This window comes from Ahaetulla prasina, chromosome 3 (genome assembly GCF_028640845.1).
Source record: "Ahaetulla prasina isolate Xishuangbanna chromosome 3, ASM2864084v1, whole genome shotgun sequence".
In the NCBI taxonomy this organism is placed as follows: domain Eukaryota; kingdom Metazoa; phylum Chordata; class Lepidosauria; order Squamata; family Colubridae; genus Ahaetulla; species Ahaetulla prasina.
Genome location: NC_080541.1, coordinates 164,181,614 through 164,206,637, shown reverse-complemented (window position 1 = coordinate 164,206,637; position 25,024 = coordinate 164,181,614). Strand labels below are relative to the sequence as shown.

Sequence of the window (25,024 nt, the reverse complement as noted above, 5' to 3'; positions counted from 1 at the left end):
AATATCCTGTTATTGTGCAATAAAGGCCAATTTAGTCGCAGTGGTGGTAAGAGCACTCAGAGGGAATTTGGGAGGGTGCTTATTGTCTGTTCTTGTATACAGTTCCCAGAAACAATGTCAGAGCTCTTTTTCCAGAAGAGTGTGGTGCTAGAAACAGCTCATGTACTCTATGTGGAACCTTCAAATTCCCAGGACTCTGATAGAGAACTGAGAATCAAAGAAGGCATGTACCACTCATAAAAAACTGAGGTTGAGGGGAACCTCAATAGGGGTTGAGAAGGGAATTTGTATGATTACGTTCTTGAGCTTGTTTTTTCTTGAGCTAACAATAGTAAAGACTATTGTTTAAAAATAATGAGCTTAAAAAACAGATTGCAGAGTTTGCACACAGTGAATTGTAATTAAAGTTTATGAGGTGCTTATTATATCAACAATTGGCAGGAGAACTCCTGAGCAGCAGGTGACCCTAAACATGTGATGTCCTAGAAGCCAGGATTTTTTTTCTCCCCATTGGTTCAACTATCTGAAAAACTAAATTGGAAAAAAAACAAAAACCCGGAGGCTGTATATTTTCATTGGGCCCCTGGGGAAGTATGGAATACAGCTTCCTTCTGCTTTGCTGGGATATAGCCAAAAACTTTGTAGAAGTTCAGCTTTGACAGAGCCTTGTTGAAGAGGGGGAAACCAACCTTCCACCCATCGCCCATAGGACTCTAAATCTGACATTTCCCACAGTTTTTTTTTTAAGCAGTGATGTCGCTGTGTCAGCAATATGGTCTGAATCTTATGCATTCTATAGTTAGCAAAGGTTCAGTCAAAGCTTCCAAGGGATTTTCAAATGCTTCTCTCCACTATCCAGAAGTTCCTTTGGTAGAAAACTCCAAGAATTACAAAATATCGCAACTGTATCTAAATTCAGTACGTGCAGTTTCTTACCGGATTTGCTTTAATACAAGAAGCAATAAAATGGAATGAGCTGTGCCACATTTGATTCATTAGAGGTATAATATATTTTGTATGTATAGCTGAAATAAATAAAATGCAGTATAAGTTTCAGAGGGGAGAAAAACCTTTCATATAAATGTCTTCTTTATGTCTGAGAAGTGAAACTTTCTCTAGATTTGGTATATGAACAGAAAAGTGTTTTTTTTATTTCAAAATCGCATACTTAACAAATTATAAGTACTATTGAATTGTTTGGGATTTTTTTTTTTTTGAATAGCTTGAATTATGACAGCTGGGTTTCAACAAATATTGTAGACATTCCTGTCATTTTATTTCTCAGAGGCCTTTGTCATACTTTCCTCCTGCAAAGGAAAGCAATTCATTGCTGATTATTTAACTGAAAGTAACAGTGTTCCTTAACGTACGCAAAGATCCTTGCCATAAACAATAAAAACCAGTTATGAACAAATTTATTTCAGAAGATCTGAACCTCTTTATTTATTAATTAAATGTACAGTATATGCCACCCGTCTCACTATCCAAAGTGACCTTGGAATATTACATGCTGCATATGCAGGGGTGGGCTGCTGGGGGTTCGCAGAGGTTTGGGAGAACCTCTAGCTAAGATTCTGTGCAGGTTGGAGAACCCCCAAATCCCATTCCTGGCTGACCCCATCCCTCCCAGGAGTCCCCACAAAGCCCGTTTTGGATGCAGGTAAGTTTAGGGTGCGCGCAGAGCCTTGGGGAGGGCGAAAAAGGGGCTTACCAGAAGTTCAGAAACGGACCCATTTCCAGCCTCCAGAGGGCCTCCAGAGCATGGGGAGACCATTTTTGCCTTTCCGGTGGCTCAAGAAAAGCCTCCGGAGCCCGGGAAGGGCAAAAACGTCCCCCTCTCCTCACTGTGGTGCAGGAGGCTGACTAAGCCATGCCCACCATAGCCATGCCCATGCAGCAACTGGGCCGAGAACCCCTTGCTAAAAATTTTAAAGCCCACCCTTGTGCATATGTTACATGCTATATTTTGTACTATGAGTATACTTATAGGACTTGCAGAACTACTGCCTATCATTTCTATTTCATCTGAGAGGGGATGCCGAGGATCTTCCCTCTTTCATGAAAATAAATTATACTACACTATAGAGTAGCATACTCCTGACGTATGTAGAACTCTCAACTTGCCACCTTTTCAAAAGGTGCTAAAGGCCATTCTATGAGACATATAGGACATGCTGCCTTATTGGTTAGAGTTTCCATAAATTGTGTTTATTCTATTTTTAAGAGGCTGGATAACTATATAGGGATTGTTTAGTTATACCGATTTTTTTTTCTTGCTGTAAACCATCCAGAGTCTTCGGGCAGTAAATAATTGGTGTATAATTAACAAAATAAATAAATCATTCCATTGTGATAAACATAGGATTGGATAAAAAGATCATCAGCATTTGAGGAGTTGGAACCCCTACTTCAGCCTCTTGAAGTTATTTGGCGATAGGATGTCAGAAATTGTTCAGCCTGTTTTTCAGGTTTTACAGGCAGGGATATAAAAAAATCGAGGGCTTCTAGGCAGTAACTGCTCTCATCCCTTAAGCCTTAAATCTTTACAATTAAAAAAAGTGTTGTGAAAATACCAGTTGGAGAGCCTGTGGAGGGGTGAGTTCCTGTAGAAACTGTAAAATGGTTACTCCAAAGCATAAAGTTTAGAATTCTGCAATCACAATAAGGACAAATCTAGATTTATGAAAAACTGTTTAAAAAAAAGAACAACATTGAAATGAGCATAAGAAAAGGTGGTCTTCCCAAAACTATATATTTTAGTCAAAGATTGTTCTAAATTTTCTGTGGGATATTTCCAAGGCTCTTCATGTTGTTGTTGTTTTTTGAAAAATTACACCATTTAAATACAAAACATCATAGAAAATAGCACTCGCATGTTTGTTAGAATCTAGAAATACGGTCCTGTGTTCAGTGGCAGTATGTTTCAGGTAATATACTGAATTAAATATAGGATAGGTTTCACCATTTTGTGATCCTTCTACAGGAATCCAGGCAGTGGTGAAATTCAAATTTATTTACTACCGGTTCTGTGGGCGTAGCTTGGTGGGCATGATGTGGCTCGGTGGACGTGGCTTGGTGGGCATGGCAGGGAAAAGATAATGCAAAATCTCCATTCCCTCCCCACTCTAGGGGGAAGGATACTGCAAAATCCCATTCCCTCCCCACTCTAGGGGGAAGATACTGCAAAATCTCCATTCCCACCCCACTCTGGGACCAGCCAGAGGTGAATTTCCGCTACCGGTTCTGCAGAATCTGTCAGAACCTGCTGGATTTCACCCCTGTATGAAGGTGGTTATAAGTAAAAGACCTACCAGAAGTGCACTGTCGTACCAACTCACCATGTTTATTATTTCTGTGGTATTATTCTGAGATATATTTTTATATTGCTTACAAATTAATGCTTTAATACAGGTTTCATCTGTGGCTTCCCCCGATTGTAGATTTCAATTAGGTATCCTTTCTGTGCTTGCTCTGTGGCTTATCTATGCATGTGGCGATCAAAGTGAAAGCAGAAATGGACAATAACTTAAGATGTAGATACTTGGCACCCCAAATCAGAGCTTTCCAAAACCACTGTATATAAATTTGTAAGTTCCAAGGAGCTACTTATGTAAAGTTTTCTTGTTATTCCAGGGCTCAAAATTGGCCACACAGAATTGAATGATGTCAGACAAGCATAACGATCCAATTTTATGATGACAGCTTCCAGTCTCTTTTGGTCTATATAAATTTATTGTTTATATGATCCTTTTAAAAGCAATTTTCTGTGTTTATTGAGCTGCAGTGTTTGAACCATGGTGATCAAATTGGTTTATGATAAATATACTCAAGAAACTTATGCTGGTAATTCATTTTTTAAAAAAATATTAATGCTTATTATTGTAAGTAGTGTTTTTTACATCACATAATTATGTGGAATATTGACTAATACATACCAAATCTGCCTACTTCTTGATTTTCTTACTCACAGACAACTATAAATATCGACATCTATGAAATACACCTTCAGTCAGATTTCAGAATAAATTTGGTCTTTTGATCTGGTTAGTTTTTGGGCAATTGAAGTGTATGACAACCACTTAAAATACTCAGTCTATGGAAGTATTTCATTTTAAAATTATCTATTTTCACTACAGTTTGCTAATAACATTCAGAATCATCTGAAATATGAATAAATTATTGATAGATGGACATTATATTTGTAATACAATAACATTGAATTTATTGTGTTTACTTATAGCACAGTTACACTAAATTTGCAGATATTTAAGTCTATATATAATTGGTTATCAATATTTCACTAAATTGTTACTAAAATCATATTTTCAAAGAGAACAAAGTGGACTAAAGTGTCTTCATAAAGGTTTTCAATGATTATTACAGATATTATTTGTAAATATTGTCTGCATGGATGCACTATCCAAAACCATCCTGATTTAACAAAAAATGAGAGCTGAGCCATTATCACACTTCTGTTTTAATTTATTATATATATTCAGTCAAGAATCCTTCAAATTATCTGTTTTCTTTCCAAGTTTTCATTGGTTCTTAACAATTTATATGGTTATTACCTTTATTTTCCATTAAACTTCAATATTCAGTAGCATAGAATTGACAAATTTTGAACACACACGGGCTATAGAAATCAGGTATGACTTGTTTAACAACAATCTTGCATAGCACTGGATGGTAGCATCTTGCATAGCATTCTGGTCCCAGTTGCGGTCATAAGTCAAGAACTACCTGAATTTGTATGAACTTAAATTCAATTTCTTATCTGATTAAAGACCAAAAGCTTGGAAGGCATTTTAAGTAAAGAAGGTAAATTTATTTAATGTACAGATGATTGGAATTGGCTTTGATAATTTTACTAATTATAATTATTCAAAACATATGGTACATGAATAAATGATGCAATTTAATGCATCCTTCTCCAGTCTGGTATCTTTCATATATATTGATGTGCTTACCTACAAATTGTAGCCCAATGAATTTTAAGGCTACCAGTTTATTTAGGTGTAATAGACATTTGAAAACAGCTTGGAAATAATGGACAATTGTTGTTATTAACATTTGTAATTGTATAACATAACATAACAGTTTGCTCAAGAAAAGAATCCGGGAGCCGCCTAGGATAAAAATATGTAGTTTTAATTTTTTAATATTTCAAGAAGCAGGACTAAGATAATTGTACATTACAAATCTATACTGATCTTAATAACTTGATTGACTCAATTTAGCACCATTCCTTGCATCTATATAGAGCCAGTGGTGGGATTCAAGTAATTTAACAACCGGTTCTCTGCCCTAGTAATTTCTTCCAACAACCAGTTTGCCAAACTGCTCAGAAAGTTAACAACCTTTTTTCCCGAAGTGGTGCGAACTGGCTGAATCCCACCACTGTATAGAGCCATAAAGCCACTACTGTAACTGCAACATGGTTCTTTGGGGGGGGGGGGAGAAGCATTATATTCTTCCAGATGTAGCAAAGAAAATAAGGCAAACTACCAAGCAACTGGATGAATTCTAGATAAATTATTATGCAGAACTATATTCACTTTAGATGCAATACAATATCAAATTGCAGTACAAATATCAGCATCATGTAAAGCATTGAATGACAAGCACCATAATCGCATGGTACCCTTAAATTGAATAAAACTCTCAAAGTTAATAACCAAGACACATAAATGGAAATATTGAGGTATTGGGAACATGAAACTGTTGTGAATCACCTGATTCTCATTCTATCCCTTAAAATAGTTCTTTAGCAAAGTTTGTTACTTTTAAAGTTCAGGGTGAACAAAATTAATGGCATTTAAAACAACATATATTTGTCAGATGGTATGGATTATTAGTTTGGAGTAAATTATTATTAGCAATGTTTTCAGCATCTTAATAATAAAAGAAATGATCATATTTGAGGTTAAAATTATAATACTTAGGATCTTACATATAAAGACTGGTATCTACATTTTTACTCCAAAATCATTGATTTTACTGCTGAATTCCAAAAGTTGGAAGAGCAAATGCTAAAGAAGAAAATTGAATTGTGAAAGAACTATTTTCTTGTCTGCAATAGACATCTTGTTTTCTTTCTAATCAAATGGTTATTAACATTTTTGTAGCATAAATTTTATTTACTAATTTCATGAATGCCATCTTATTCAGTTTACAAATCAGACAAAGGGGAATTCTGCACAAAATACAGAAACTGACAATTGAAAAGCTTGGACCTTGCAAGTACTCCATGGCCATGGTGGCGCAGTGATTAGAATGCAGTACTGCAGGTTACTTCTGCTGACTACTGGCTTTTGGCAGTTCGATTCTTACCGGCTCAAGATTGACTCAGCTTTCCATCCTTCCGAGGTTGGTAAAATGATGACCAGATTGTTGGGGGCAATATGCTGACTCTGTAAACTGCTTAGAGAGAGCTGTAAAGCACTGTGAAGTGGTATATAAGTCTGAAGTGCTATTGCTATTCAGCACTTCATTCTGATTGCACTCAACTCCCTTCAGTTGAAGATCTTTGAACTTTCAACTTTTGATCTGTGGCAGGTTTGGCCAGATCGGGCAAACTGACTGCATGTGCCTCCATGAGCGAACCAGTAGCGAGGGGATTTGGAATCCTGCTTTTGATGATTTTGAAGTGTTTAAGAACAAGGATCTCATTGTTTGGCCTTGCAGATGTCCTGATATTTCTACTCTTTTTTGTCTGTTGTTTTTTTCTTTTTGTGTTGTGTTTTTGACTACTTCTGGATTATTTTTGGCTTTATTGGTGGTAAATACAAGGCGGGAAGAAGAACAGGGGGCAAATTTTTATCATTGTTCTCTTTAAGCCATCCCCTTTTCTTTCCCAAAGAGGGTCAGTACTGAAAATTAGACATTTGACCAAATTTTGATGGTAAGGTCTCAGAATTGCCCACTTTATAATAACTTATAATAAAAGAATATGCCAGTGTTGTTGCTTTTTATATTTCTGGACTGTACATGTTTTCATCCCATTATGTGATTAACTTGGCATCCTTTTTTCATGTTTCATATCTTTGACTTTGTGCAAGATGACTTAGTTGGGTGACTAACAATATTTTTAAAGGCACTCTGGAAGTCTTGGAGTGATCTCTTATTTTTTCAGGTAATGTCTGACATTGTCTCTTGATTTGAATCAGAATAGAGCTGGAAGGGACTTTGGAGGTCTTCTAGTCCAACCCCATGCTCTAACAGGAGACCCTATACCATTCCAGATAGGTGGCTGTCTAGTTTTTCCTTTAAAATCTCAAGTGATAAAGCCCCTACAGCTTCTGAAGGCAAGCTGTTCCACTGGTTAATTGTCCTCACTGTTAGGTTAGGAAGTTTCCTTTTAATTCCAGGTTGCTTCTCTCCTGATTAGTTTCTATCCAGTGGGAAATGGTGTTCTATTCCATTTCACATTTAATGAGTTCTAACCATAATAATTGTATTTAGACTGATAAAATTTGAGCATATTCTACCTACTTTAAAAACAACAACACCCAAATGACATTATTTATTTATTTGAAAAATCTTGAATGCCTCTCTCTTCTGGACCTCAGAAATTATTTAAATCCAAAGGAAGTTTGGGCTTCAAACTTTTTTAAAAGTCTGCATTTTAGACACTTTAGATCTTTCACTTGACTAGCGGAGGGCAACTGTCCTCTAATCCTTTTAAGTATCCTGAGAAAAATGTAGAAGCATTGCTGCAAAATAGTTTCATACTCAAAGGCTGTTTTTCAGTGGTGGGTATACTGTAAATACTGCATTAATTATTGGTTTTTAATAGGACATTTATGTCTGATGTTTTGTTTTATTTATTTTTCAGTTTATTCAGTCCTTACCCCCTGTTCTGGGATTGTGATATTTTAGTACCTCTTCCGGTGGAGAAATAGAAATTGCTTAGAGAAGGAGTTTTCAAACTTTTTCATATTTTGGAATAAATTAAAACCCCTAATCAAGAGCTGTATTTGAATGTTTTGAATGTATTTCAAGAACAAATTGGAATTGTGCTTATATATACGCTTTCTGTTATTTTGAAATTCATCTCTGTTTCTGACATTGTTGACCTTTGTGGTTGAAATATAGCTTACTACTTCTAGAACCTGGAAATATACAAGAGATCGCCCAACGTAGTATTTTTATTTATTTATTTACATCCTGCTTTTATTATTTTTTGATACTCAAGTCTATGAACCTAATATTCCTTCCTCTGCCTATTATTCCTGCAATAATTTTCCAGTCTTGAATTTTGGAACATAACCTATCAAGTGATTGTTTTTTTAACAGACATTTTTTAAAAAAAATATTTTAAGTGACTCAATCCTGAAAAAAAATTATTTTTAGCAGTGTGACTCCTTGCAATTGTTTTCAAATTATATGAAAATAATCTTAAAATTTAAAAGTCAAATTTGTGGGGGTGGAATCTAAATTCATTCTTAATTTTGGGATGCCATAATTCATTGTCAGCTTCTTGCCAATGTTATAGTTCCAGTCAGTGTTTTAAACTGCTTGTAGTGCAGATACCTAGATAACTTCTAAATAGAATTGTTCAGCTATTTCAAAACATTCGAGATTAGTACAGTGTGAAGTAATTTAAAACTATGTATGGCAATTAATTTAAATAACAGAGCTCTGCATATGTCTAGAAAGCCATATAGAAACAATTGGAAGCTCTCTAAATTTTTTAATGATCCGATAAATTCAAATTGTGTTAAATTCACAGACTTGAATAATGTAAATCAGTTATAAGGGCCTGTTAGGAAGTAGCTAATAATTTGAATTCTTTTTATGAAATTCACTGAAAATAACCTGAAAGAAAAAGTAATATAATGTAATTAATAATAAAATGAGAATGTATAATGGAAATCAGCAGTGTTTACCCATATGTTTTGTTGTGGCATTTAATTATTATGTTCGGATTTTATTTGGGGAATGCTTAGAAATTAATAATCTGTTTATTTCCTTTTCCCCTAGCATTATATATATGGCATGGTTGAGGAATAATTAACTGTGAAATGTCTTTTACCAATGAGAAAAAAAGTCTAAAACGGTTCACATGATTTAAAGCTTTAGTGGCAATTTACTCTTATATTTGGGTAATGATATGCTAGTATTGGTAGTATTTCTAGTATTTAGTATACTAAAATAGTGGTGGAGGTGGGGAAATAATTATGATTTTGCAAAGGAAAATGCAGCATGTTACTGAACCCAGTTAGGGTACAGTCTTTGGTGGCAAATATAATTGTGACTCTTCTGCCATGTTTTACAATCATTATAGCAAAAAAGTAACTATTAGAGGGATTTTTTCACAGAAACTTCATTGATGTTTTAGAATCCTTCCATTGATGAAGCGCAAAAGTTCCTTTTCTACATAAAACCAAGCCCACCTGCCTTATTATAGAATCCGCTTTACTTTGATTTATATAAGTATATCAGCTGTCTTCCCTTTGGATTTGAAACAACCGAACAATATGCTAGTTTCTTTTGACACGCAGCTAGAAAAAAAAACGACTTCCAGTCTGGGCAGTGGGTGCTAAAAGAAAAGTACCTTCAATACTCTGACTCCATTCAACTCTGCGTGGCAAAAGCTTAATGCTGGTTCATTGCCGGGAGAATATTTGGATTTTGAGTCCTATCTTGTCGGCAAATTCAGAGCAGTGGAACTGCAGGAGACTGAAAGGAGGCCCCTTCAAGAGCTCCTTCCTTGAAGCTGTACCTTTCTTTTAGACAGTTGTCATTATCTTTGTCTAAAGGTCACGGCCAAATTGAATAAAAAGAAAGCTGTGTGTTCCTGTCGCTGCACAAAGGCAGTATTGACTTTCCTAATCCAGTTTGCCGAGGGGGTGAGAGAATTAAATTAGATATCTAAGCACAGAAATTGAGAGCCTTTGAAAACAAAGATAAGGAGACAGGCTGTATTTGCCTCCCCGCTCTCTTCTTCTTCTTCTGTTTTTTTTTCTCCTCTCTCTCTTTCCCTGGGAGCACTAGGCTCACAATTTTGCAGGTGTGTCATCTGATCCATGGCTTGCATCGATCAAAACTGTGCCAATGCATATTTAATTAGCAAGGGGACCCTGGATGCATTATGGCCATCATCCATATATTGAATGGACTGTCAGACTTTTTGAATGCTTCCCAAACCCCCTCTTGCTTTGTTGTTTGGGGAGCTTCTGCATTTTGTCTGAGCGGCCAAAAGTTTCTTTGTTTTTAGTTGCTGATGCATACAACACCACTGAGGAGAATACAAACAAGTGAAGTCCTGAAGTGTTTATTTTGTCTAATGGGAAGGGAGGGGGGGTGAGGATTGAAAACCTTTAATTCCTTTGGGTAACAGATTTTTACCCAATTGATTTTTTTTAAATGAAAAAAAAAACAGTTAAATGGGATTTTAGATTATTATATTCAAGATAAAGCATTTTATGACAGCTTTAATTAAATCATGAATTAATGCCGCTGCTGCACTTTTCTCTTTTAGTAAAGCAAGGGAAAAGAACTTTTTAAAGTAAACACTTGAAGTGTATTAAAAGATGGGAACAAATCTTTCCTCTATACACACAGACACAGACACACACACACACACACACACCCATAACCCAGGCCAATGCATTTAATGCTAAAATGAAATAAGTAAACCCTGAGCCCAATTTTACAGAGAGTTTTGGGGGGACATTCTGCTCATGATTGTCCTCGTGTATCGATTCATACATCATAGGTTGCAATAAGGATTCCCCATGCACAAAAGCTACTCCAGAATTTCTGGGAACTCCTTTTTACAAGACAATTCAGACAAAGTATTGCTTGCTAAACAGATGTAATACACAAAGTCTGCTCAGAATAAAGGGCAGCAGACTGTGCACATGTTTTGGTCCCATTCAAGCTCATCCTCACAGTCTAGCTAGTTGTTTTTGCTCATTTGCTTAGGAGCTGGCTTAGCACAGTTTTCCCTGTAAAGTAAGGAGGAGCGGGAGGCTGGAGGAGGGGTGGGTGGGGGTGTAAGGCCACAAAGGTTTGGTGCAGGGACTCCTGGGAAGTATATTTGCATACATCTTCTCACAAAGGCTGACTGCTTCCTGGCTTAGACAGAGTGTTGCCTGATAAACAGACTTAACACACAAATGTCTGTCTGGAATAAACAACAGCAAGCTTTGATTTACATTTCTATTATCAAAGATAATCTCTTTCCCAGTGTATGGGAATTAAAAAGCCTGTCACAAAAATGAGTCTGGAATTGCTGTGATTTTACTACTATGTCAAACTCTCTCTCCCTCCCCCCACAGAGATACAGTAGAGGGAACAAAAAAAAAATAGGAGTTTAAGATAACAATAAACAACCTTGATCCAAACAGTGGAATATATAGGCATATCTCTAATGCAGAAAATAAATAAAGTAAGTAAGTAAACAAGTAAGTAAATAAATAAATCTGGCCTACATTAATAGATGATAAGCAAAGGAATCTCTCATAGACTTCATTGATTTGCATCTTGGTGGAGGGATAACATTTTATAGAAGGATGTAATGATTAACTTCAAGGGGATTCAAAAGTCTCACAGAGCGTGGTTCCAAACTTTTCATCTCTTTGTGCTGCAACTATCCTCAACCCGTCTGCAATTGCTATGGATAATAGTCTCATCCATCTGGAGGATAGTGGTTTTGGAAAGGCTACCATAAGTAGATCAAACAGTATGAATGATGCGATTAGCCGACAATACCCACATTTGCAGAGAAAAGAAAGGGTTGATGTATTTATATTCAGTCAATTTATTGACCTTCCACCAATACCAATATTCTCAGGGTGATCCACAGCAATAAGAAATAAACCATTAATATCAAACAACCATTTAAAAGTTAAGACAATAGATAGGACTGCCAACCTTATAAGCTTGATAGCATTTTACGGGTATATTCTCTGTTCTAAATGTAAAAGGGGTTTTATCTTTAAAAGCAGACTTATAAAGTTCACAGTATCTAAATGATTTGTAGCAAACTAATGATTAAATTTGTTTCCAAAAAAGGGACTCTTTTATGTTCCTGCAACTTTCTGTGGTTTTTAAAGAGGGATAAAGTTTCAAGGATTTTGATATAACATTACTGTGCCTATGAAAGTCAAGAAATTCTGTCTGAAGGCTACTTAGTTTCAGAAAATCTGAAATGCTTCATCAAAAATATTATGCTTGACACATCTCTAATTTTCTCTTTTCCTTTTTATCATAGAAAACGTTTGATTCAAAATCAATTTTTGCAAATATATTGCTGCTAGTACATTCATAGTGAATTTTGAACACAACTCCTATGAAACAATACATATAACTGTTGACTAATTTGTTCCATAATATTTCAGCCTCTAAAATGTTTTAAGAGTGAAACCATCAAATCTTGCTAGGACTAGATTTCTGTATAAAAATATGCTATAACTCAAATTGTTATTCTTCACTATAATGCCTCTAGCTCCATCTGTAGTAAATTATGTTGGGCACAATCCATTTTTAAATTCCTTTTTGCAGGCCAGTCATGGGTTTAACTTTCTTTCGTTGAAATTAATGAAATGCAAACGTTTTTTTAGCCTAATTACATCACGTGAAGTAAACTTTGCTATTTTGTAGTTATTTGTGTTTTTAACACTATTTGACCAATGGTGAAAACTGATTTGAAAGAGATTAATTTTTCCAAATGGTACTTTTGCTTGTTTTTCTTTCTTTCTGTATAGAATTGAAAATTAAATGTATGTTTTACCTTGAGCTCTAAGTGGTAATTTTATCAAAATTGCATCTGAAACATCTTTTTATTTTTATTATTTACCTGTTATTATATATCCACTTTTAAAACCACATTGTTAAATGCATGCAAAGGGTAGAGAATGCAGGATATTGTATGGATTATGTGGTGAATGTGGATTGTGATCTACATTTTTGGTATAATGGAAAGTATAGCCATTTTATCAATAAATCTGTTATGCTTTGGAATGTTGCAGGATTGACCCAAGTAGGCAAATTTCCATCAGCTTGATGGGCTTTCTCTCTTCTGCAATCCACATTCCTCCAACCCTAAATCTGTTCCTAACGGTTAGAGCAGATTTCAATGGTGGCTGTTGCCAGCCTTCCTGTTGTCAAGAAAAAGTGCAGCAAACCAAGATAGTAGATCACTGCAGTAGATCACTGGTGGGATGCTAATGTATGTGAGTGTCTTCTGCTCTCAGGTAGCTGTTAATAGCAGCTTGTAATACCTGCTTACTCCCACTCCCATGTCTTTGGGTGCAATGCTTGCTTGCTTCCCATCCTAAAGGTGGCTCACAAGGATAGATTTTTAGGATGGCTTGGGAGAAGAGACTTATTTATAACATTTATATATTAATTACATCCTTAGAGTCTTGAGGCCCATTCTTTCATTTCTTTTCTAATAACCTGTAATAACAAGAGTCTTTGGAAATGAGATGGGAAACATGTGTGCATGTCAACAATCTAACTCAGGACCATAACATAGCAGAAAAGTCCCCTTGGTTAACTTTTAATCCACCTCTAGGAGAAGTTCCGTCTCTTAGTTTTAAAATAAAGGAAAAAATCTTCACCCTACCTAGATATTCTGATCCCTGCACTGTTACAGAGTATCTAAATAATTAAAATATAGTATGACCAAAAAAAAAAAAAATCCAACCAACCCTGAAAAAAATACTGCAAAAATTGGTACCAAAATATTAAACAAGAAAAGTCAAAGGCCTAGGCAAAGATACAACTACCTTGAATTATTACTCCCAATAATGGCACCACAATTACAGCTCCTTTCAAGGATCTTAAAGATCAGATTAGTACATGCCAGCATAAATATTCTGGTACGGAAGCATTTTTGGCCTTCTAATTCTAAAATAAAATCATACAAGAACGTTCAAAAGTGAGCAAACAACCAGTACAGTTCATAGAAAATAAGCATAATATTTTCCAAGCTTTCCTGGGTTGTCTGAAGTTTCCCTATTAACTTCTGAAAAGCAATAGAGAGGAAAAGATGCAAAGTAATGGATTATTGTGCTATGCAGTTCTGTCTGGGAAAGGATGAAGCTGGTTTTTTGTGACAAGCTGGATATAGGAATATTCCTTAAGCTCCACCTGGAAAATGCAATCCCTTCAGTTTCCTCACTTTCTGTACTTGGGAATTACTTACACTGCTCTCATGTTGTCAAGATCAAGTTTCTGTTCACTGGCTCTCATCCAGTTCATTTCCTTCTCCTGGTGTTATCTCACCTAGTTGAGATTTGAGAGATATAGCTGGGTGTCATCTGCATATTGTGGTCAGTGTGATCAAAAGCAGCTGAGAGAAATGGGGGGTGGGGGGAATGACATGTTGAAGATAACATGTAGTCTTCGTATGAATTCTGTCCATGTAAAAGCAGACATTTCCTGTTATAATTCTATTCTTATTTAAGAAAGACAATGAAGTCCTTGTTTAACTTTCTGAGTACTGTATCCGGTAAGTTTTCCATGATATGGTATCAGAAGTCAAATTTTAAATCTGTGCCTTCCTAACATGAAAAAAGGAAATCTTTTCTCTTGCTATAAACACAGACATTAGATTGTTCTAAGAAAAATGCATTACGTGGTGGAAAATATCAGAATCCAGACAACTTGTTATTGTGATTATTTTTTAAGATGAAAATGTAGCAGAGAAATGTTTCTTAAGCTATGTATTATATACAGACACATTTACATTCACAAACCCTGAGCATTGTCACTGATGATCCTACTATTCTTTCCTGAAAATTGTCTTTTTGACAAGAGGATTTTTGGCAATCACTAGAGCCCAAATGAAGTATCAAAACAGGATGAATGTTGAACCAGCTATTAAGAGTTTCTTTTTAAATATCTTATTCCAGAGAATAAAATATAAATATATAAAATATGTCATTGTAAAATAAGGATAAAATATGCCATTGTAAGCAGGTTCATACAAACCATTAAGATATATAAACAGTGTACTAAATACATGGAAAAATTAAATGGATTACTTGTTTAGTAATTCATTCTATTTATGTTGCTTGATTCCAAAATGAGAGTCTGCATAACACAACAGAATAAAATATATGTGATAGGAAGAGATATAAAACTAAAAACCATAGTAGAAAACAAGAAAAACAGTAAGATGATAAACCTGACAATAACTCAAGCATCCCACATTGAGTGGGAAACTCCAGCCACCCAAATTCTGGGACAATAGCTAGATCTTTATGGTACTCTGGAATGCCAGCAAGAAGGAAACCATCCTGATCTCAAAAAGAAAAGAAAAGAAACATCATGTTTTAGAAGGCAGGTGCTAAAACAGGAGACGCACTTCCTGAGTTCTTATAGATAATAATATTTGGAGTGCACCAGTCCTTGTGACTCAAATTGACCAGGCAGACATATGGGAGATAGGTGGTCCTTCAAATAACTGTGTTGTATTTCATGCAGGGCTTATAAAGTCATAATCAGCTTTTGAATTGCACCAAAACAAGCTGGCAACTTGTCAAGCTGTCAAAGCAGTGGCATCATATAGACATATTCAAGTATACCCATCATTGCCCACAACTGGGCCAGTTGAAGCTTTCATGTGATCTTCAAGGGCAGGGCCCTGTAAAAGCATATTGCAATAATTGAACTATGGCTGGCTATCTGAAGAGCTTCATGATCCAGAAAAAGGCATAAGTGATATCATTAGGTTACATCAAATTCCACCTTGATGGAGTTTAATCAGTCCAGTGACTTTTGGGGAAGGTCTGCTTGTGTTCTTCCTGTGTCCAAAATTACAGGGAAATGGAAAGACACTGAACTTCCCCCAGACTTTAAAACTATTACTACTAATAATTTATTTCATTTATATACATATTTATTTATAATAATAATATAATATAATATAATATAATATAATATAATATAATATAATATAATATAATATAATATAATATAATATAATATAATATAATATAATATAATATAATATAAATAGTAATAATAGCGACCTGGCTATCGAAACTACACAGCTATAGATGAAACATGTAACAGTGATACCCATTGTCATTGGGGCACTTGGTACCATGTCCAAGAATTTTATAAGATATATCAACAAATTGCAGCTTCCTGCAATAACACCAGTGGAACTGCAAGCAACTGCGCTACATGAAACATCATACATCTTAAGAAGGTACTTGGTTGATACCTAGGACTCTGGCAGCAATCCGTATCAACCATTAGCACCAGTCAATGATATTTGTGATGCATTTTTGAATGTTCAGTTGACTGAGTTTCCTGTTTAATGAATAAAGTAAATAATAATAACAGAGATCCAGCCGTTCTGAGGCTGACCGGACACTAGTTAGGTCCTATAGTAGGACTACCTAGTGGCAATGAGGGTTGCGAAGCGTTCCTATGTTTCCTCCCTCATTGCATCGGCAGATAACCGCCCGGCCGCCCTGTTTCGGGTGACCCGCTCTCTCCTTCAACAGGAGGGGTGGGAGGACCCCCTACAAGGGCGTGCCAAGGAGTTTAACGGTTATCTATACGATAAAATCGTTCAGCTTCGGGACGGATTGGATCAAAATTGGGTAGATCCAGGCGAGGGTTCCGAGACCCGTCTTGTTGAGGTGGTTTGGGATGACTTTGATCCTGTGACTCCCGAGGACATGGACAGGTTGCTGGGTAGGCTGAATGCCACTACATGTTTACTGGATCCGTGCCCCTCCTGGTTAGTACTGGCTACTCAGGAGGTGACACGAGGCTGGCTCCGGGGGATTACAAATGCTTCTTTGCGGAGGGGGTCTTTCCCGCTGCCTTGAAAGAGGCGGTGGTGAGACCCCTCCTCAAGCCTTCCCTGGACCCAGCTGTTTTAGGGAATTACCGGCCAGTCTCCAATCTTCGCTTCACGGCGAAGGTTGTAGAGAGTGCGGTGGCATGTCAGCTACCCCAGTACCTGGATGAAGCTGTCTATCTAGACCCGTTCCAGTCCGGCTTCTGACCCGGATACAGTACGGAGACAGCTTTGGTCGCGCTGGTGGATGATCTCTGGAGGGCCAGGGATAAGGGTTACTCCTCTGCCCTGGTCCTATTAGACCTCTCAGCGGCTTTTGATACCATCGACCATGGTATCCTGCTGCGCCGGCTGGAGGGGTTGGGAGTGGGAGGCACCGTTTATCGGTGGTTCTCCTCCTACCTCTTTGACCGGACGTAGACGGTGTTGACAGGGGGGCAGAGATCGACTCTAAGGTGCCTCATGTGTGGGGTGCCGCAGGGGTCGATTTTCTCACCCCTCCTGTTCAACATCTATATGAAGCCACTGGGTGAGATCATCAGTGGCTTTGGGGTGAGATACCAACTGTACGCTGATGATACTCAGCTGTACTTTTCCACCCCGGGCCACCCCAGTGAAGCTGTCGAAGTACTGTCCCGGTGTTTGGAAGCCGTACGGGTCTGGATGGGGAGGAACAGGCTCAAACTTAATCCCTCCAAGACGGAGTGGCTGTGGATGCCGGCACCTCGGTACAGTCAGCTGCAGATGCGGCTGTCTGTCGGGGGTGAGTCACTGGCCCCGATGGAGAAGGTACGCAACTTGGGCGTGCTCCTGGATGGTCGGTTGTCCTTTGAAGACCATTTGGCGACCGTCTCCAGGAGAGCTTTTTATCAGGTTCGCCTGATCCGCCAGTTGCGTCCCTTCCTGGACCGGGATGCCTTATGCACGGTCACTCATGCTCTCGTAACTTCTCGCCTGGACTACTGCAATGCTCTCTACATGGGGCTCCCCTTGAAGAGCACCCGGAGACTTCAGCTAGTCCAGAATGCGGCTGTGTGGGTTATTGAGGGAGCGGCTCGGAGCTCCCACGTAACACCTATCCTGCGCAGACTGCACTGGCTACCTGTTGTCTTCCGGGTGCGCTTCAAGGTACTGGTTACCACCTTTAAAGCGCTCCATGGCTTAGGGCCGGGCTATTTACGGGACCGTCTACTGCCGGCCTCTATCTCCCATCGTCCGGTGCGTTCCCACAGAGAGGGACTCCTCAGGGTGCCGTCAGCCAAACAGTGTCGACTGGCGGCCCCCAGGGGGAGGGCCTTCTCTGTGGGGGCTCCGACCCTGTGGAACGAACTTCCCCTCGGGCTTCGACAACTATCTGACCTTAGGACCTTTCGCCGCGAACTTAAAACCTATTTATTTCGTATGGCTGGACTAGCTTGATTTTATTCTTAATTTTAATTGAAGTTGATGGGTTTTTAAATTTTTGTAATTTTGTGGGTTGTATTGTTATTTTAAATTTTTGGGCAAATTTAAATCATTCTTTTAAGGGTTGTTTTTAGCTATTGTGTATGTTTGTATTTTATCTGCCTGTTCACCGCCCTGAGTCCTTCGGGAGAAGGGCGGTATACAAATTAAAATATTATTATTATTAGTAGTAGTAGTAGTATAATCAACATAATACAAAAAGATGGGAGGGTTGTTTAGAGTCCAGAGAAGAGCAACAAAGATTAGTGGAGCGAAGGTTAAATAGTATAGTGAACAATTGCAGGAACTGGGTATGAGAAACAGAAAGCCTAAGGCTAAAATAATAGCAGTCTTCCAGTATTTTATGGGCTATCACAGAGGATGGGGTCAATCTGTTTTCCAAAGCACATGAGGGCAGAACAGGAAGTAACGGATGGAAGCTTAACAAACAGAAATCCAACTCAGAATTAAGGAGAAATTTATGTCAGCAAGAACAATCAATGGAACAGCTTGTTTTCAGAAGTTGTGGGAACTCCATTACTGGAGTTCTGTCTGAAAATGGTATGGGCTCATTTGTCTGTAATGGTATGGGGTCTCCTTCTTGATGAGGGGGTTGGACTGGAACAGAGGTCTGCAAACTTGGCTCTTTTAAGACTTGTGGACTTCAACTCCCAGAGTTCCTCAGCCAGCTTTGCTCCAGGAACTCTGGGAGTTGAAGTCCACAAGTCTTAAAAGAGCCAAGTTTGCAGACCTCTGGACTAGAAGACTGCCAAGCTTCCTTCCAACTCTGTTATTCTGTACTGTGTGTATGCTACCTGGCTCCTATTAATCTGGATGTATTGTAAAGCACCTTTGTGTCACTTAGAAGATCACTGAGCACAATTTTATTTCACCAACCCTTCAGTCCATGTTACACATTGGCATTCAGCTTGGGGGAGCATTTGTAAATGATTGTTGTCTTTAAATATTTTAGTGTATCATAGTCTGCCGAAAATATTCTTATTTGGGGGGAAGGGGGAGACGATAAAAATTATGCAATAAAATCAGTAAATATTTTGTTATTTTTAAAAACCAAATACGATGGAACTGAATCATAATCAACATGAGACTTTATACCAGGGGTCTCCAACCTTGGCAACTTTAAGACTTGTGGACTTCAACTCCCAGAATTCCTCCCAGCTTTGCTGGCTGAGGAATTCTGGGAGTTGAAGTCCACAAGTCTTAAAGTTGCCAAGGTTGGAGACCCCTGCTTTATACCTTTGTCCCCCACTTGATCGCAGTTTACATTGTGTGTTGGATATACACATACCCCATACCAGGGGTCTCCAACTCCTGGTCCGCGGACTAGCACTGGTCCATGGCCTGCCAGCAACCAAGCTGCGCAAACAAGTGAAGCCCCATCAGTGGGATGCAGGCAGCATGCAAAACCATGCCCCATCCAGTCCATAGAAAAACCTCTCTCCACAGAACCGGTTCCTGGTGCCCAAAAGTTGGGGGCCACTTATCTACATTATCCAGAAGTCATCTTTTTATTTAGCCGATTGCCCTTTGATAAAGCAAGAGGAAGGTAGTTAGATTCTTTCCCGCCACATCATTTATTGGTCTGAATGAAGCTCAAATGTTCTGTGATTACTTTTAAGTTAAAAATAAAAAAGGTGGGGAAACTATTAGCTACATTTAAAAAAAAAACAAAACAGATTTCCCTGCTTCTAGGACAAAGAAAAAAATGTTGCCGCCATTTAGTTTTCCTAGCTTCTTTTTCAGACTAAAATTCACTAAGAAGGATCTATAAATTAAAACAGCTTATTCTGTATGTTTATAGAGACATAGGTAATTCATATAAATATGAAAAATGTAATATTTTAATAGCAAGCAGTTAGCATGTTAATGAATATCCTCTCCAAGGGAGATGGGCAGTTAAGAAATATAAATTAAAAAAAATAAAAATATTAGAAATGTTTTATATATATTAGAACATCATTGGAATACAAAGCCCAGGTCTTGATTGATAATACAAAAGTAGTCTTTGAGTTATGATCGTAATGGACCCTGCCTGTTACAGTCATAAGTTGTAATGGTTGTAAAGCGAGTCACCACATGGCTGGACCTATTTTTACAACCTTTTTTGCGGTGGTTATAAAGCAAACACTGCAGTTGTTAATCAAAACCATTGTTTGCTGTGGGGTATTTTTGCCAAAAACTAGAAGTAAATGGTTTCAACAAAGGCATCGTAAGTCACATATCTAGTGCAAATGACCCAGAGGTGGGTTTCAGCAGGTTCTGACTAGTTCTGGAGAACCGATAGTGGAAATTCTGAGTAGTTCAGAGAACCGGTAGTAAAACTTCTGACTGGCCCTGCCCCCATCTATTGTCTGCCTCCCCAGCTGATTGGGAGGAAATGGGGATTTTGCAGTAACCTTCCCCTAGATTGGGGAGGGAATGGAGATTTTACAGTATCCTTCCCCTGGAGTTGGGTGGGAATGGAGATTTTGTGGTATCCTTTCCCTGCATGCCCACCAAGCCATGCCCACCAAGCCATGCCATGCCCACCAAGCCACACCCACAGAACCGGTAGTAAAAAATTTTGAAACCCGTCACTGAAATGGCCATATGTACAGACTACTTGCCAAGTGGCCAAAATGTGGTCACAAGACCATGGTGGAGGGTCTGACTGTTGGAACTTTAGAACCAGGTTGTAATTATTTTCTGGACAGAGTCTATTGTAATTTAGACAGTCGAGAACTTATACCTGTATAGGCTTTGAAGTCTTAAAATGATGAATTTTGGCTTCAGATTTTTTTAAATGCTGTAAAAATTAAACAATATAAATCAACACCTTGCTTCCTGTGAGGGCTGTTTTGTTTTTTGGGTTTTGTCTATTAAAAATGCCTCAGACTATAAAACTGGCTAATCGTCCACAGTCAGTTCCTATAATTTTGGACCATATTTATGTCTTTTAGATTCAAGTCAGTCAGAAAGTCCCAGCCAGCCAAGCGAAGCTGATATTAAGGACCAGCCTGAAAATGGTGAGTTTTGCCAAGCTTATGTCAATTCAGTCTGTATGTTTTTTTTAGGGAATTTCAACCACAGACCTCAGGAGATGCCTTAGATCAGGTGTCTCCAACCTTGGTCCCTTTAAGACTTGTGGACTTCGACTCCCAGAGTCCCTCAGCCAGCAAAGCTGAGGAACTCTGGGAGTTGAAGTCCACAAGTCTTAAAGGAACCAAGGTTGGAGACGCCTGCCTTAGATATATTAGATATGCCCATTTTCTTTTAAGTAAGGCACGGGTGGGGAATCATGGCCCTTTTATGACTGGTGGACTTCAACTCCCAGAATTCCTGAGCCACACATGCGCTCAGGGGTTGAAATCCATAAGTCATAGAAGGTCCATAGTTCTTCACCCTTGAAGTAAGGCCTGGATAAGTTCAGAGCAGGCTGTTTATTTGAAGCTGCAAACAAGGCAAGAGGGAAAGCACATCGTTTCCGGGTACAAGTTGCCCACTTTTGCCACTTTTCTTTTTCGTTGAGAAAAGATGAAGAACTGAAAGGATAGTAGAAAAGTTCAGAAGAATTTGGATTGCATTGAATTTGGATACAAGGCAAGTTCTAAAGAATAATATCATGGTTTCTTTGATCACTGTGATTCAGGTAGGTAACAGGTGGATGGGAGCATACCTGGTTAATCTGAATTATATTCTGTCTGGAAGTGGAGACTGCAAGGAAATCAGAGTGTCATTGGGAATGGAGTCATTCCTGTTGAACAAATCTACCCTAGTTTTTAATGGGAGGCAGATTCAGCAGTGTTCACCTTGTCTGTTAGAGCATAGACTATCTAGGGAGATTAATATCTTCGTTAGTATAAATCATTGAAGTACTCAGCAGTGATATGCCTAATCAGCATTTGCAGGGCCATGCCTAATGGTATTAAAGACACAGGAACATTTCTTAGTATTTGCAGAGCCACACCATATCAACGTAAAAAAAAAATTAAAGGAAAAATGTTACCTTAAAATTCTTAATTATTGCCAAAAGAATTATGAAATTAAGGCCTATAATACTTGGTCTTGAAATATAGCATACAATTTCTTAGCTATAGTTCGCTCACTGTTATCAAATTAAATTCTTTCATTTTACTGATGTTGGATTAGGTGAGGAACAGTTAAAAGAAATACGAAGTCCACCAACATTCTTTACAGTTATGATTTGGCAATAAAGTGTTGATAATAGAGGGCTTTTATTAAAAAAGTGTACACATTTTTCAAAGAATTGGTTATATTTACATATAAACTTGAAAAAGGGATAATGTTCATTAGCCCAGCTGTTCTCCTGTGCTTGCTGATTTAATTGCGCATTAAAAAGGAATTGTTTCCCTGAATATCTTCAGTATTCAAATCAAACATCTTGATAATTCCAAAGCATGTCCTAACTTTGTCTTCAAATATGAAAGGTACCTTGTTCTTCCTAATAGTAAAAAGTATCAAACAAGTTCTTACACTTGTTCATGGAATCTTTGTGATAATTGCACTGAGTTTGTTAATGCGGTATAAGTAGTCAATTAGAGACTTATTTATTTGTGAAGATAAGGTTGGACACTGGCTAAGTTGATGATTCAAAGGAATGTTTGAAAAAACAGAAATATGATCAAATGAAATCTAAGCGGGTCTAAATTGAAACATATTTTAGTGGAATTTAAATTTGTGCTTCAGCATCACTCTTGGTATCAGTGTAATTTACAATATGTTTAACTTCGGATAGATGGGACTTTTCAAAGCAAGCTCTATAGAGTTCAAATACATTAAACCTGGATCTAGTTTTGCAATAATAGAAAAGTGGGGGGAAATGACACTCCCAACCCTCAAATGCTAGATAGAAGAAATTGAATAAAGAGCCTAGAAAAGGTAATACTCAAAGAGAAAGAAAAGAGATGGAGAAATATACTGTATGGGAATAATTCCATTTTCAATTTAAAGGAACAAAACTAGCCATCTCTTGATGGCTAGTCCTTTCTAAAATAAGGCTTGGGTGCATCCTTTCTAGAATAATCATAAAGAGGTATAAGTCTACAAGTTTTTCTTTAATCTCCATTTAGAAGGCCACCCAAATGTTAATGCGAAATATTATTAAGGAAAAGAGGCCAATTCTTGAAGCTGCGTTGTTTTCATTATAAGTATGCACAGAATTATCCATTGAAATACATGATTTTTTTTGCGGTAGGGGGTGGTAAATACAGATTGGAGTCATGAAGATGGTTGTTTTGGTGGGGAAGAGTTAAAAAACTTCTCTGCCAATAAAAGTTTTTCAGTTCAGGACAAGTCTTCTTTTCCCACTAGTACATGACTGTTTTAGTTTCTTTAAATGAAGAGAAGATTTTGTATTCTATGTTCTATTTCAAGACTTGTACTTAACATTTAGAAGTGATATCAAAAGGTTGTTAACAGAATAACAGAGTTGGAAGGATTCTTGAAGGGTTAGCTAATCTAACCCCATACTCCAGCAGGAGATCCTACACCATTCCAAACAACTGGCTGTCCAATCTGTTCTTGAAATCTCCATGGAGCACCCATAACTTCGGGAGCAAGCTGTTCTATTGGTTAATTGTTCTCACTGTCAGGAAATTTCTCCTTAGTTCCAGATTGGTTCTCTCCTTAATTGGTTTCCATCCATTGCTTCTTGTTTTGCTTTCAGGTTTTTTGGAGAATAGGTTGACCCTCGCTTTTTTTTGTTGCAGCCACTCAATCATTTTGCATATATTTAAATATTTACATAATTTAAATATATAAATATGTTATAGATTTGAATTATGTGGAAAGTCAGTAGTTTAGATCCTCACTGACCATATAATGGCATTACTTTGAAACTGACATTAAAACTAATCTGAGAACCCAGTGTATCAGTAAAGAAGAAGACATGTAGAAAGGTTGTTAATTTAAGCAGTAATTTTAAAAGGTGTTGATATTAATCGTATTCACATGAAAGAAAGTGCATTATATATCATCCTTTCTAAATTACTTTACAAGTGGGAGCTATTAGCTTTTTGTCCAATCTTTTTAATTTTAGGAGATTTGTTTCCCAGGAGTGGTCTTATGACTTGTTAAATTAATTCTGTGTTTTGCACGAGATAAGGGAACAAATTCTGCCTATAGCAATAATTAATAGTAGTGCTAGTAGTAGGAACAATAATCTATTACATTTATATCATATCCGACTCCCAGCAACTCTGATCTTTACAGAAATCTAGTCTGGGGAAAAATGGGTAGGCACAAATCCTACTGCCAGTTATTGTTTTGTCATGTATAGAATAACTGGAAAACTTTTGTTGACATCATTTCTGGTTGATTTCCAACCAAAATTATTCATTGTTTGAAAAAGTTGGAAACCTGAAAGACTAGATTGTGACCATTATTTTTAATATTGTGATTGAACATTGGAAAAATACAGTAAACTTCTTGTTAAAACCCAAAGTTACTCCAATAAGTCATAGTTCCTGTTGTCTTCAGTGAATCTTACATTCGGGAAAATGCTTAGGCATGTTTTTTTTTATAGCTTTGGGTTAAATACATTGATCTATAATCATGGTTTGGTTTGATGATCTTATCACACTGGGCTGGGCTCATATATGAGATCATAAACCATGGTTTACAAACCACAAGAGTTCACATAGGACTCTTTGTCACGTTTAGATAAACCATATTAATCCCAAAATCATGGTATATGTACTTTGTATGCTTTCCTCAGTAAAAGTACCTTAACAATGGTTTTAAATATCTGTAAAACCAAGTCACATATAGCTTTGCTGTAACTCG

General features: G+C 37.4%; 1 protein-coding gene across 7 annotated transcripts in view; it reads left to right on the top strand.

Moving 5' to 3' along the window:
* Positions 1-25,024, top strand: part of NFIA (nuclear factor I A) — a 336,917-nt gene that overhangs the window by 175,487 nt on the left and 136,406 nt on the right. For 6 of the 7 annotated variants that reach the window (XM_058178422.1, XM_058178424.1, XM_058178427.1 and 3 more), the window contains one exon: positions 21,181-21,246. The exons of the other annotated variant lie outside the window; for it this stretch is intronic. In XM_058178422.1, the coding sequence (XP_058034405.1) occupies positions 21,181-21,246 (66 nt within the window). The remainder of the gene's footprint in view (positions 1-21,180; positions 21,247-25,024) is intronic. 7 annotated transcript variants of the gene reach the window in all.